Source organism: Notamacropus eugenii, chromosome 5 (genome assembly GCF_028372415.1).
Source record: "Notamacropus eugenii isolate mMacEug1 chromosome 5, mMacEug1.pri_v2, whole genome shotgun sequence".
NCBI classification, from domain to species: domain Eukaryota; kingdom Metazoa; phylum Chordata; class Mammalia; order Diprotodontia; family Macropodidae; genus Notamacropus; species Notamacropus eugenii.
The window spans coordinates 106674257-106689498 of record NC_092876.1 but is presented as its reverse complement, the minus strand read 5'-3'; the positions used below and the strand labels follow the sequence as shown (position 1 = coordinate 106689498).

The 15242-nt window shown below is 36.8% G+C and overlaps 1 protein-coding gene across 2 annotated transcripts in view; it reads right to left on the bottom strand.

The window, feature by feature from the left end:
• Positions 1-4308: 4308 nt before the first annotated feature.
• KPNA3 (karyopherin subunit alpha 3) overlaps positions 4309-15242 on the bottom strand; it is a 113554-nt gene continuing 102620 nt past the window's right edge. Inside the window, exons 13-17 of one of the 2 annotated variants that reach the window (XM_072610507.1) lie at positions 13803-13907; positions 13552-13623; positions 13204-13366; positions 7540-7634; positions 4309-6901 (exon numbers count right to left, since the gene is read on the bottom strand). In XM_072610507.1, the coding sequence (XP_072466608.1) occupies positions 6803-6901; positions 7540-7634; positions 13204-13366; positions 13552-13623; positions 13803-13907 (534 nt within the window). In that variant the 3' untranslated portion in view covers positions 4309-6802. The remainder of the gene's footprint in view (positions 6902-7539; positions 7635-13203; positions 13367-13551; positions 13624-13802; positions 13908-15242) is intronic. The other variant, XM_072610508.1, reaches the window with a different exon arrangement.

The following is a 15242-nucleotide window of genomic DNA, read 5'->3' as shown; positions in this document are numbered from 1 at the left end:
GGAATGTATCAATGATTTCTTTAAAGCCAGTGGGAGTGACTGGAACCTTAGGAGCTCTGGACAAATTAATATTAAAGAATTAATAACTTTTTTCAGGGAGGCACCAATAAGTGTTTTAATTATAGGCTCAGAAGGCAAAGGACCTAGCATTTTTTATACTATTTGCAAAAGCCTACTATAAACATTTCATTGTGTCACAGATTCAGGCTAAATCACATCTCGTTTTTACAGTGATATCCTGGTGTATCTCACTGTGGCACATAAAATCTAATGTGGGCATCATCTCATCAGCATTTATTAGTAACTTTACTAGGCTACATAAGCTTATGTAGTAAAATGGCAGTAAAATGCCTCTTACAGCAGCCTTTCATGATTCCTCTCCAGCTGTTAGTGCTCCCCCCAGGGAAATTATTTTGTACTTACTGTATACTTTACTCCATTCCTCCCCCTCCCCCCTCCTTCCAGTGGAGTGTAAAATCTTTGAAGGTTTAAAAATGTCTTGTTTTTGTGCACCTACAACCTAGCCCAAAGCCTGGCACATAGCAGTTATTTAAGAAATGCTTGCTGAAAAATGAACTGAATGTCAAAAGTTCAGTGTTTCACCTGCTGTGCCATATTCCCTCACTATAGCAGACAGTAAAAAGGAAAACACAACAAAACCAAAATGAAAAACAGGCAAAGGAGACCAAAACAAGGTGAAAAGGAAGAGAAGCTTTAGAAAAGTAAACTTTCATAACTGAAACTATAACAGAAACCACAAGACAGCAACAAAGAGACTTGGAGAAAAGAAAAAAGAAATGAGGCATGGGAGACATTTTTGGAAAGCCACTAACTAGGCTGATAAAAGGAGCATCCAACTCCACGATAACAGTACTACCCACTTTTGTCCTTGCTTCAAATAGCATCATAATTAAAATAAAGGGAAGCTCTAGTGACAGAATTAACTATTACTGTTGGACTAAAAAAAAAAGTAAACACACCTAATCCATAATATGTGCTAGCCAACTATCACTATCTCACAGGCACATTCAAATTCGAGTTTAAATTACCTGTTTTAAAAGTTGTCATCTTTTTAAAAAAAAATTGCATGTTTACAATATGGTTGAGATATGAGAACTGAGGGGACATGGAAAAAAAACAAATCTGTTAAGGACAGATCAAAGTCTAGTTTTAAATAGTACTGTAATGCTGGTGAACAGTAGGAGTGGCTCTTATCACAGGAATGTTAAAAACAAACTACCACTCCCCCCCCAAAAAACCCTCACTGATTCTGTTATCTTTGCCTAAAGTCATTCTTTATTATCTCTTCTCCTCATCTTGGCTGAATCCCTTGAAAAAGTCATCTAGACTAAGTTTTGTTGTTGTTCAATCCTGTCCAACTCTCTCCTTTTGGGGTTTTCTTGGCAAGGATACTGAAGTGGTTTGCCATTTCCTTCAACTCATTTTACATGAGGAACCGAGGCAAATAGGGTTAAAGATGCCCAGGGCACACACCTAGTAAGTGTCTGGGGATGGATCTGAACATATGAAGGTGAGTCTTCCTGAATACAAATCCACTAAACCACCTGCTTTCTCTTCTCAACCCTGTGCAACATGCCTTTGATCTTATCATTCAACTGAAACTCCTCTCCAAAGTTACCAAAGATTTCTTGACTGTGAAACCTAACGGCCTTTTCAGAATCCTCATCCTTTCTGACCACTCAGTAGCACACGCTATTACTGATCACCCCTCTCCTGCCTCAGGTTTTGTGACACTGCTCTCTTGGTACTCCTGTCTGGCTGTTGTTCTGTCTTCTTTGCTGGATCTTTATTATGTTCCCCAAGACTGTCTTGACCTGTCTATGCTTTCTCTCTTCACTGATTTCAACTGCCATGGTTTCAATTATCTCTGTGCAGATCATTCCTAGATCTATACATCCAGGCCTAGTCTTGCTAATGAGTCACCACCTGCTTCCTGAACAGTCTGAATGGGATGTTCTACTGGCATCTCATAGTCAAAACATCCCAAACATAAGTCGTCACCCCAGCCCTCCCTTTCTATGAACTACCCTATTACTATCAAAGGCACCACCATCCTCCCATCACCATCCTCAACTTCTCACTCAACCCCCAGTGACAGATTTTTTCTTTTCTATCTTGACAGAATCTTTCCTATGTCCCTTTCTCTTTATTCACACAGCCACCACTCCAGTTCAGGCTGTCATCACTTCTCACACGGACTAATGCAAGAGTTGTCTAATTTGTCTCACTGCCTCAAGTCTCACCCCACAGATCCAAAGGGATTTTTCTAAAGCATATTCTGACCATGTAATTCTCCCCTACTGAACAAATTCTGGTGGCATCCTATTTGCTCCAGGATCATCAATCAAGTCATAACTAAACCCATTCCTACCTCCTAGTATTCTCATAGTTCACTCTCCTCTCCACATTATATAAACCAGCTACCCTGTCCTACTTAATGTTCCTCAAACACAACACTCCCATCTCCCATTTCAATGCCTTTGTATTTGACTATCTCCTGTGCCTGGAATGCTTTCCTTTAATTTCCTCTTTCTGCAGGTTTTTCCCTCTACTCCGTATGGACCATGAACTTATTTATTTACATGCTGTCTTCTGCATCAGAATGTAATACCTTTGAAGCCAGGCACTGTTTTTGCCTTTGAATCCCTAGTGCTGAGAACAACACCTGGCTCATGTTTAAAAATGATTGCCGATTATAATTTTTCAATGAAAAACACAAATCTATTTCATAGTTTAGCACCTAAAGCACATGTGCCAAATGCAGAAATTTCCGGAGCCAGCTGCTGTTTGGTCCTAGGACAAAAGTCACAAGTAGGCTTTCAGACTGGATCTTTCACTGGAGTTTAAAAAGTCAGTCCTTTCCTTGCAAGAAACAAGGTGGAAGTAGTCTATAGTATAGGTCTGTAAGTACCATATGCACATTCAACTTCTACTGATCATGAACCACACTAAAGGATGTGTATGAAAAAGTCTTAATCATCAACTTTTGTTGTTGTTTGGTTGTTTCAATCATATCTGACTCTGTGACCCCATTTGGGGTTTTCTTGGCAAAGATACTGAAGTGAGTTTGCCATCTTCTCCAGTTCATTTTACAGATGAGGAAACTGGGATAAACAGGGTGAAGTGACTGCTCAGGGTCACAGAGTTAAATGTCTGAGGTCTGATTTGAACTTGGGAAGATGAGTCTTCCTGACTTTAGGCCTGGCAGTCTATCTACTTCACCATGAAACTGCCCTACTAGTCCCAAATGTTTCAAAGTATTTTTCAATATTGTTTCATGATGCTGTGGCTACCCACCTGCTGGGCACTGATCACAGTTGACAGCTCCTTCAGGACCTGAGAGTGAAGAGAGTTTGGGTTTTGGTAGTACTCAATTCTTATCTGGTTGTGTTAATTTGAAGACTAAGGCTGCGATTGATATGTAGTACCTGTATCATCAGGTTAGAAGGTTTTTTTTTTTTTTTAATTCCAGTTGAGGTACTCTTGGCAGAGTTAAGTTTATATCAGAATTTTTTTGGGAAGAACCTGTAGGGAAGGGTATGTGACCAATAAAATTAAATTGTTTTTAAAAATACTTTTCCCCTTAAAAAAAATTCTATCCCCTCCCTCCCCATGTACAAAGTGTCCCAAAAGTCTTAGTGCAATTTAATAAGCCTTTGAAAGCTTAACATAGTAAATCAATAAATAATACTGAGAGAATATCTATAAATTTTTCTGTGTTACTAAAGCAGAAAACAAATATTTGCATATTGGAACAGAAGATACATCTATATTAGATGTGGCAGTATTATTTAGGAGCCAAAATTTCCTCATATTTGATGCAATTTCAAATCAAACTCAAATCTGGTTTCTTCTTATTGTCCAAACTAATTTACTCTTTTATGTTACTGGATTTACTGCTGCCAAATAGCTCAGTCTTACTGCAGTTACCACTTTCAATAATGATATGTATTTAAGGACTTGAGATAACCTACAAAAAAGAGCTCTGTATTTTGATGCTAGTGATTTTATGAAAGTCATTACTGCACTATCTAATGAATGATCATTCAATAGTTCTAAATATGAAACTCCATCCTCAAACAGTACCTGAAACTACCTGCTGCCTTAGCTTATAGTGTTCTAAAATTCTCTCATTTTGAAAGCCTTTCTTCGGGGGAAGAGGATGGAAAATAGCCTTTTGGATATTTAAAAAAATTTTATCTTTTACAATTTGGTCAGACAAAAAGAAAAATGAAACTATTTGAGAAACCTAAGCAATTTCAAAATAAGTTGTGCATGTTTCTGTAGTATTTGATAGCAGCTTTTTATTGGTTACAAAACCTAAGCCCATATACAAAATTAGGAACACATTTAGATGCCTCTTTTGAAAGAATGCTTTAGTCTATTTTAACTGATAGTTTAAAAAAAATAATAAAAACAATGCAAGTTTTAAACACTGTTCTGAAAACTTAAAAGTGCAGCAATATATTCTGTTTCCTTTAACTATGAAATGGTGCAATTTCAATCCAAAACTGATAAGGTCACAATAAAGAGAATCAGATAACTGCACAGATCTATCTGCTTTACCTGACTCTATAATGTTCGCTTGGATATTGTCTGCACTTTCAGTGCAAGAAAAAACTGGAATCTTCACAGTAGTGGGAAAAATGTTCATTTTAATCTCACTGTAATATCAATGTGTGCAAAATCAACAGGGTAACTGTCAGTAAATGTTGGCAGGGTCATCAGAAATCAAGTTGGAAGGGGAGAAGGATTTTAATTCAAATATCTGGTGGATTTGGACTTTTCAATTTCACCAGTTTGTGACCTTAAATTGCTTTGACTTTGTTATACCTACTTTTAGTGAACACCACACAGTTTTAAGATTTTAGACTTTGTGTGAACAGGATGCAGTTACCATATGAAGCTTTTTAAAACTCAACTTTTGGGGAAAGAAAAAAAAGGCACAATGAACTTCAACTCAATTTTATGTGCACAAGAGTTGAAAAGTCTGAGCCACCTTAAAGAGAAATTGATTCTAAAATTTATAAAACCTATAAATAATCAGAGGCCAAACCACTATATTAAAACAGATTCTCTAGCAAGTAAAAATCTTGCAGTTTAAACATACGCTTGTATCCATTTAAGATACAAGACAAAACTCACTCTTTAAAGTGGCTCCACCTTGGCAGATATATACTTTTAATGAATGCACACCTGCTATGTGTTGTTCATCAGTGAAAAAAAACCAGCTGATTCACAAAGCTCTGATGGCATCTGTCCTTGTCTTCATCACAGTAAATACACCCCACATTGGATCACTAAATTAGTTTAGATTTTTCTATCCCTTCACATCAATGCATTGGGAAATCACACCCGGTAAACAATGGCAACAAATCCATTTTTGTGATAGCTTACAGAGTTTCAAATTGTTCATTCCCACTCCAGCAATACCATATCCTTTTGTAAATAACTGGGTCAGACAATTTTACCAAAAGCATTGACTTCACACAATACCACCAGATTATGCAGAACTATTTAAAAATCACTGCAAATCAGATTTATGCTGAAGAATGGCAGCTTTTTCTATACAGCCTCACGCATACTTGTCGGTATCTTTTTTAAACAAGGGAATATGGTTTTTTTAGAGTAGGTTCAGAATTAAGCTTTTCTGATACTCAAAAAATGAAGCTTTTTATGACATTTCTTCTAAACAGTTGCTGGTTTGTTGCCAACCACATTATCAAAAGCACTGGTCACTAAGTAAAAAATAGTTTAAGACTAAATTACAGTAAACATGAAAGCTCCACAGTTTAAACCCAATATAAATCAACCAGATTCAATTATTAATTTAAAACAAAACATACTGACAACTGCAAGGTGAAAGCAAGACTCTTATGATCAAGGAGCCTTTCATTTCAGACTTCTCTTTCCCTGCCCAGTCAGGGATCTTGCTTTCAGCTTAAACAGAAGTCCAAGTCCAGGACAGGTTGCAGCTCAGGTAAAATACCATGCACAGCATTTGATTACTTCAAAACAGCAGGAACACACAGGCTGAAGTGAGTGGCCAAACAGGGCTTGCTGTTCTCAGTTAGGGATAATGGCAAAAGCGTCACCGGTCCAAATCTAGAGCTCTTTCTCCAACCCTGGCTTCTGAGGCAGGTAATGAACACATCAATTACTGATAGATGAAGTACAGTTTGTTTTTTAACTTAATTGTTTAATCAATAACCAAGTTTTCTCTTTTGTTTCATTTTTTAAAGTTACTTTTTTTTTCAGTTTCACCAATGAAAATCATTTGGCTCGCATTTGAAAATCTATTCTTCCACATAAAGTATATGAAAGTATGCTTGTGGAGGACAGTGATGGAGGCCCAGCTGGCCTGTAAGGTCTTCCAAGACGTACGCACGCATCATACCCACGTGTCTTGGTCCACAGCGCACCAATTTCCAAAGACATGCTCTGTGGAAAGCCGACGTGCCACTGCTATGAAATCTCTCTAGCAAATCTGCAGGCTGAGCTGTCAGCACGCGGCACCAGGAAAAAAAAGGAGAAAATAGGAGAGTTGGGGTTGTTGAAAACTCTAAAACAGTTTAGGAAATCATGCATATGCATTTATAGTCCATGTGAGAGTGACTTTTGGCAACTGCAAAGTGACCGATACACGGCTTGCTTTAAAAGCATCAAAACGAGGAGGAGGCATGTGTTTGGGAGCCTTCTGATGTTGCTTGTTTTTGTCATTTGGTAGCCATCTTGGTGGTGCTTCAGGTTGATTGGGGAGAGAAGCTGCCCTCTAGGGAACTTAAAAATTAAATTCTTTTGTTTGAAGGTTGGCCGTTGGGTCAAAATTGTAAGTACCTCCTTGTGTTGCTTCAGGAATGAGGCTAGGATCTTCATCAATCTATACAGAGTACAAACAAACCCATTTAATGTTAAAATGTGGTTAACACTAGATACCTGCCCTTACAGATATAATAATACTTTTATGCAATGTGAGAAGTTGGCTTAAAAGCTTTATTTTTTTATTTTATTGAACAAAAATGGTTTAAGTGACTCAGTAATTACTTCATTAGGAGAAATACAGATAATCTGAAAACAATTTCCTGGAAAATTATACTGTATCCAAATTAATAGCAATTTGCTATAACTTAATTACGTTAGCTGAAATGTTCAAACTGTGTATTTGTTAGGAGAATTAAGGTATTTAAAATTGACTCTTTTTAAGCTCTAGAAATGAATTTAATTTTTCTATCATAATTGATAAATGGTACTCTGCCATTTATTTCTAATTAACTGATTCCAAAGGAATAAGAAGTATCATTACAAACAACTTTTTATAATGAAGTACAAGAAGATGGTTTTAGGTAGGGAAAAACAATGCTGACTATGCCTAATGGAAAAATATTTTGATTCAGATTTAGAAAAACATCTTTGTTTTGTTATTATAGGAAAGAAATTGTAAATAAATACACTGGAAGTTCTAGGAAATTCACAAGGTAAGCTCCAATCTACATTTACACACATCATTGTTGTACTTACATCATCACCAGAGAAATACTGATCTATGATCTCAAATGCTAATTTATAAATGTCCTCATTTTCATGTTGCTGTAATGCTTCAATTTTCTCCAAACCTATTAAAGTAAAATCATAATAAGTACATGAAAGATTGCTTCAAATCTCAAATAAGAGAAATCTCAATTAAAATATCTCTGAGGTTTTACTTTATACCTATCGAATTGGTAATGATGATTAAAAAAAACAGAAAGGTTTTATCAGACACACACACACACACTGTATATAGAGTAAGGAATGGTTAAACAAATTGTATGTGAACATAATGAAATATTATTCTGTCAAAAAAAGATAATGAGGAATTCAGAGAAATGGGAAGAGTTAAGAAAGAATCAAGGGAATATGTGTAATGACTATAATAATTTAAAAAAAAAGCAGCTGAACTGTGATGAACTGTAATGTGAATAATCTTGGTCCTGAAGAAACCACCTCCCTCCTCCCTCCTCTCTCAATAAAGAGACAGGGACTAAAGATGTACAGAGCAGTGTCTACGATTAGATTCAATTGCTCAGTCAGGTGCCTTGCTTAAATGTTTTGCTTTTGCTATGAGAAAGAATGTGATGATGGGAAGATGGTTAGGGAGAAATGACTAAGTGTAAAAAACAAAAGAAAATAAAAAAAACTTTTAAAAATGGAATAAAAAGATTAAAGCAAGTATAAAGAGGATTTCTAATTTCCATCATGGCAAAGGCCAGTTTCTCTAAGAGCTCTATGAATTTCACAGGATCAAAAATTTAGACTTGGAAAGGATTTCAAAAGTCATCGAGCCCATTTCTCATTTTGCAGATGAAGAAATGAAGGGCCCACATTGTTTAAAGGACCTTCCAAAGGTCGTATGCATAATAAGGGGTAGTGCCAGAATCTGGAGGTCCTCTAACTCAAGACACAGAATTTTTCCATTGCACTACATGGCACCTCCAGGGCCTTTAAAAAAATGAATAGGCTGAGGCTAAGGAATGTCACTGAATAGATATCAAATTCAATAAACTTAGTCTTCCCTTCAGTTGTCCTATTGGATGGATTATGCTGGAAATATCTGTTTAGGAGGAAACAATGTATCTACTACAGTGAATGTTAATAAGTGAGATAAAGGGTAGGAATTTGTAACACAGAAGAGAGAAGGGATGATTTAATAAAAATAGGTGAGATAAAATTGAAATTTCATAGGATGCAGAAGCTGAAAGGTTTTGTAGGTCTTACAAGGATACACCAAATGCTGTCCCATTTCAAACAAAGCTTCCTCTCCAAAGCCTGTTTATACTCTTCCTAATTCTCCCATCTTCCTTTCATCCATTCTGCTTAAAAGCCCAGTCATCCTTGACCCTTTCCCCTCGCCATCGAACTCATATAACAAACATTTATGACGTACCTGTTATGTACCAGACACGGTGCTACGCTTGGAGAATCAGCCCCAAGATCCAGCTGGTTGTCACATTAAAATGATACTGCCTCTGGAAAAATCCGCCCTCCTTTCCACTATTATTACCCTAGTTCAGATCTGTAGTCTCTTGCTTATTTTCTAACTGCTCCTTCCTTTCCAATACATTTTCCACACCAATGCAAAACAATCTTCCCAATACATATAGGATTCCCCTCATCAAAAGGCTTCAGTGGCCAAAGAGTTGTCAATAAGATAAAGTATAAACTTTAGCCTGGCATTTCAGACCTTCCTTAAGGTGATAATTAGGCTGGAACCTGCCTTGCAATCCTTGTTTCTGGTAGTCCTTTTCACATACCAGAGAGCTAAATATTCCTTTCTGCCTCGGCATGGCAGATAGCATCTCATAACCCCACCTAAGATATTATTCTTGTCCATCCTCTTACACTGCTATTTTTCTTCTCATCTTTCTGGTCTTGGTCTTACATGTCACCTACTTCAATTTTTAGATTTTTATCACCTTGAATTTCCCTCCTTGAATTCTACCAATCAGTCAGTTAACAAACATTTTATTAAATGTATACTATGTGCCAGGCACTGTGGATACAAAAAGAGGGAAAAGATAGTCCCTGTCCTCAAGCAACGAATGGGGAAGACAAGTATATACAAAGCAAACTATTTTTGGGATAAATAGAAAGTACATAAGAAAAGTATATAAGAAAAGGTATGAGAATTAAGAGGGGTTAGAAAAGGATTCCTGTATAAGACAGGATTTTAGTTAGGACTTAAGGGAAGCCAAAATATGAGGAAGGAGAGAGTTTCAGGTATAGGATATAGTCAGAAAAAATGCCTGGAGCCAAGAGATGAACTATGTTACACTATTAACAGCCCGGGAAGCCAGTGACACTGGTTTGGAAAGTCTGTGGTAAAGAGTAAGGTGTAAGACAATTGGAAAGGTAGGAGGCAGCTAGGTCCCAAAGGGCTTTGGATGCCAAAAAAGATTTTGTATTTAATCCTGGAGTCCACAGGAAGACACTCTTCTAAGTGCTGAATCCTTCCTGACTTGTGATTGTCATTTGTGCATATGCCCAGATCACTCTCACATATCACTCTTCTGCTTACATTTAAGGCCATTAAAACTTGATATTCTCCCTCCCCACCTTTGTTTCATACTTCTTGCTATTTACTTTACATTCTAGTCAAATGAGAAAATCCTTCACCTTCATAACAGACCATTCTTTTTCCTCCCCTTGTGCCTTTGCTTGTGGCATCCTGCCATGCCTCCCTCCCCCTGCTCAATTCCTACCTAACTTTCAAAAAGTTCAATTCAACTGTCATTTCCTTCAAAAAAGCCTTCACTGATTTCCCGGAAGCAACACATGTTATATTTGGAAATCTCTTTGGTTTGCTACAGACCTAAATTTGAAATATAACTGATAATGATTAGCTGTGCGTGACCTCAAACAATTCTGATAACCTTTAGCTTCATGTTTCTTATCTAAAAAAAGGATAGTACTTGTACTGCTTACTTATACTTCACCAGAAGCATGTAACTTCGAATCATCTCCATGGGCCTCATGCACTAATGTATAGTACAGTTACATGTGAATGTACCTTATTGCTCTACCCGTCTGTAAGCTGTATTACAAAGAAAACGCAATTTCTAAATAACACCTAGCATGGAGTCTGCACTCTGGAAGCACTGAATAATTTTATACAAGAGTTAAATTCAATGCCCTTGTGAAGAGAAGAATGTTAGTTTCTCAAATGTTTATTTTCTTTTTAAATTCATCTATTTGTTTTCAGTTTTCAACAATCACTTTCCATAAGCCTTAAATATTCTCCCCCTCCCTTTCCTCTCTTTCCCCAAGACGGCATACAATCTTATATGGGTTCTATACAAACATTCTTATTAAACACATTTTCACATTAGTCACAGAAGAATTAAAATGAATGGGAGAAACCAAACCAAAACATAAGACAAGAGAAAATGGTCTGCTTCATTCTGTGTTCCTCAAGTGTTTATTTTCATAAAAAAAAAAAAATCAAGCAAATGATCCAAAAGTATTGATTAAATACTTACTATGAGCTGCTTGGCACTGTGTTGGGTGCTAGGAATAAAAGTCCAAAGAATAAAACAACCTCTACTGCACTGAGGTTGGACAATTAAGCAAGGTATTTTGAAAGGAGAAGGCAACAGGGAGAAAGAGGATGGGAGGGAGGGAGAAACCAACAGAGAGAGATGAGGGGGAAAGGAAAAGAAAGGGAAGAAAGAAGAGACAGAGGCCAAGAGAGAGACATAGAGAGTGAAACAGAATGAGGAGAGAGGGAGGGACAGAAGAAGACAGAGAGATGGAAAGAGAAAGACTGAAACTGAATACAAGGTAGTTTGGGAAGGAAGGCACTACAAGTTGAGTGTAGCAGGAAATGCTTCCTATAAAAGATCCTGCCTGATTTGCCATCTTAAAGGAAGAGAGGAACTCTATGAGGCAGAAGTAAGGAGGAAGTGCATTTCAAGCAGGTGGTTTATTTAATGCAAAAAAGGGGAGGTGAAGTGTTATAGGTGAGAGAAGTTCACTTTGGCTGGACTGCAGAATGCAGGAGGAAGAGTAATGTCTAATGAGGATTGAAAAGACAGGTTGGGGAGCCATGTTATGCAGGGTTTTAAAAGCTTAACAGCTTATATTTTATCCTAAAGGCAAAAGGAAGTCATTGGAGACTGAGTAAAGGAGTCACAAATTGGCTCTGAATTTAAGAAAGGTGACTTTAGCATCAGTGTGTGGATAGGATCTGCACCTGGAATGGTGCAGAAAGGAAGTAGGGAGACCAATTAGGAGCTGTTGTATTTATCCAGTCAAGAGATGAATCTGAACTACTGCGGTAGTTATATTATTAAAAAGGTCAGATGGGAGAATTGTGAAGATAGAAATGAAAAAAATTTGGCAACTGGTTGGTATGTAGGGCAAGAGGGGCGAAGCATACAGGATAATACCAAGGTTCTAAATGGACGGCTGTACTTTTGTAGAAGGAGAGTTTTGAGGAAAGATTATATGTTCAGTTTTAGAATCTAATATCTTCCAGAAATCAAGTCTGAAATGTTTAACAGGCATAGTGATGCAAGACTAAAGGAGATATTATGTTCATGAGAGCTAACAGGTTATAAGACAGATTGCATAGAAGGAGAAAAGAAGATGGCTTAGGACATAACCTTGGGGGAAACTCAGTTTACGTATACGAATGAGCCAGAAAAAGAGACTAAAATCAAGTAGTCAGAAAGGAAGGAGAACCAGTAGAGTGAAAGTGTCAAATACAGGAGACAAAACCTAAAGGGATTAGGACTAAGATTAAATTCGGCAATTGAAATATCACTAGTTAACTCTGGAGAGAGAAACTGCAGTTGAAGCCAGGCCAGAGGCCAGTTTTACAAAGGCCTGAGGAGTAGGTAGTGTGTGAGAAGAGAGGCACTGGAAACAATGTATGTAGATTTCTTTTTCAAAGAGTTCAGCTGAAAATGAGAGGACTGATATAGGAAAATAGTTTGAGGGGACAGTAGAGTCTAGCTAAGGTTTTTCTTGATAAAGACATGGATTTCAGCTAAGAAGTGGAGGACAGAGAAGTATGGGAGGCTTAAGATGAGAGAAGGTATTGAACAGTTTCTGCAAGAAGTCAGTTAGAGAATCAATTAGTGAGGAGTAAAAGGACTAACTCCATGCTGCAGTGAAGACCCAAATGAGGCTGGCTAATATGAATTTATGATACACTCCATTAGCATAGCTGAGACTTCCTCCAGGGGCTTCAGCTGCTTGGGAGTAGAAGTAATCCAGGACTCAGCATGAGAAGAGCAGCACCAGGGTAAGAGGGCAAGAGATTCAAGAGCAGTGGCCATAAAAAAGCTGGAATAACTAGTGGTCTGAGAGAGAAAAAAGGGAAGTCAGAGCAGGAATATCGGTGTGAGAAAGTATTCCTTTTAGCAACAGCAGGTATTCAACACTGAAACTGACTGAAATAGAATTTGGGGTCCTTTTTAACTCTAAAATTGTACGGTATTAATTTTCTCTGAAAATATCACTCATTAAAATAAAGCTTGACGATTTCCTTATACCTGAATTATGGTAAAGAAAAAGAACTATTAAAAAACTTATTTCAGAGAAAAATATAGACTCCAGGTAAGTGAACAGCATTAACTTTTCTCTATCAGTTTAGAAAACAGCACTGAAATTTAGCTGACTTTACATTATACCAAGTCTCACCTCCACATTCTTCTATTATTTCAGCTATTGCGCTAGCTTCATCACCAGCCATTATCAGAATGTTTTTCAGACCATCGAGAACCACCTGAACCACCTGAGAGTCTTTCACTGACAGCAAATTACAGAATGGTGGTATTACATTCTTCTGTACAAGGTATTCAACCTAAAAAAAAAAGGAGAAATTTATTACTTTTTAAATATACATAGAATCTTTTTTCCCCAATGATCTCCAGGAATTATCTACTAAATAAAAAAAATAATTTCTTAAACAATATAGAAGGTGTATTTGCTTAAATTAATGAGCAACTTAAAATAATCTGATAACTATTTCATGCAGTCACTTAGTACCTGATCTTTTCGCCCACTTATCGTCAAGTTGCTGATTGCCCAAGCAGCTTCTTTTTGTGTTCCAAAGTCCCCCTGAGAATTAAAAAACAAATTTAAAATGTACTGTTTACTAAGAAGCTTTAGTTATGTTGCATCAGAAATTTTATTTAAAATTTTTTATCAATATCCTTTGTTTTTACATTATCTACACTTGCCTCCCCAAAAGCCTGTGTCAGATACTTTAAATTAGTCTAACTCATAATATTACTGACCTTAGCCAGCTGGTGTATGATCATAGGGATTAATCCAGCATCTATTACAGCTTGTACTTGTTGCTGGTTTCCTGCTGTTATATTGGAAAGGAACCAAACTGCTTCCTATAATTAGACAAAATAAAAATAATTTTTTACATATGTTGAATTTAAATAAAAGACATTAAAGATAAATCCACAAAATCATATTACAAGTACTGACTAAACAAAGCGTACAATTTACACAAAATCTTTCACTAATAGTATTAGGGTCTTATTAACAAACTAGCATTGTCACATTTCTAAAGTCAGGAAGAGACAAGGAAAAAAACAAAACAAAAAACCAAAGCAAACCTGAAACTAAACCAACTGAAATTAAATCTAAATACAGCATTCATGGTGGCATTATACTTGAATTTGTTCCAGACATTATATTTAGTTAAAAATAGCTTTATAAAGTAACAGTCAGTTAATTTTTTACCACTAAAAATATTCATGTGGTTAATGTCTGGGGCCTAAGAGCATTCAGTATTCAATCTAAGAAAGGCACCTTCTTAGGATGCTGGGTAACAACCTCCATGTCTACCTTCTTGTAAGAGTAGTGTGCCTGCAATATATATGAGAGATCAAGCTGACCAACAGAACCAGATGAGTCCAGGACCCTCAGACAACACTAAGAATTAACAGAGTCTTGTCCAAGGTAAGTAGAGACTTTCGGTCAGCACTGAACAGAGGGTTCACATCAAGTGGCTGCTAGGGAAGAACCAGAACATAGATATACTAAAAGGGGGCTGTCTCCTCAGACATGGGTAAAATCTGATCATTTTACTGTTTTCATCTAGACTGAAAGACAAAAAAAAATTCAATGAAGTATACGAACTTGGTAGTCATAGGCATGTTATAAATGAGAACAAATGTGGGGCTAAGAAAGGACCTAGAGACTTGGGACTTTGATATCAAGACAAAACCAGTCTGAAATCAAAAAGTAGGTTGGGAGGACAAGCAAACAAAAAAAGATTCCACCACAAAATGCTTATCATGGTGACAGGGACACTCACGACACAAACACAGAAGAGAATGATTCCTAAATATCTACAAGCAAAACCTCAAAGAAAAAACAGGCTTGAGAACAAATTCAACTACAATTCCTTGAAGATCTGAGGCAAGGGTTTTAAAAAGTTCAAAATGCTTTTTACAAATAAATGAGAAAGCTAAAAGAAAAAGTTGGAAAAGAACTACAAATTACAGAAGAACTGGAAAGGGAATAAATAGCTTGGAACAACAGGTACAAAACTTTGCCCAAGTAACAAAACTCCCTGAAAATTAAAGTGGATCAAATAGAAGATATCAGAAGTCAACAGGAAATACTAAAACAAAGTCAAAAGATTGAGGAGAAAAAAAGTTCAGATTCACTGGACTACCTAAAAGCCATGAACAAAAAAAGTATCTAGACATCACATT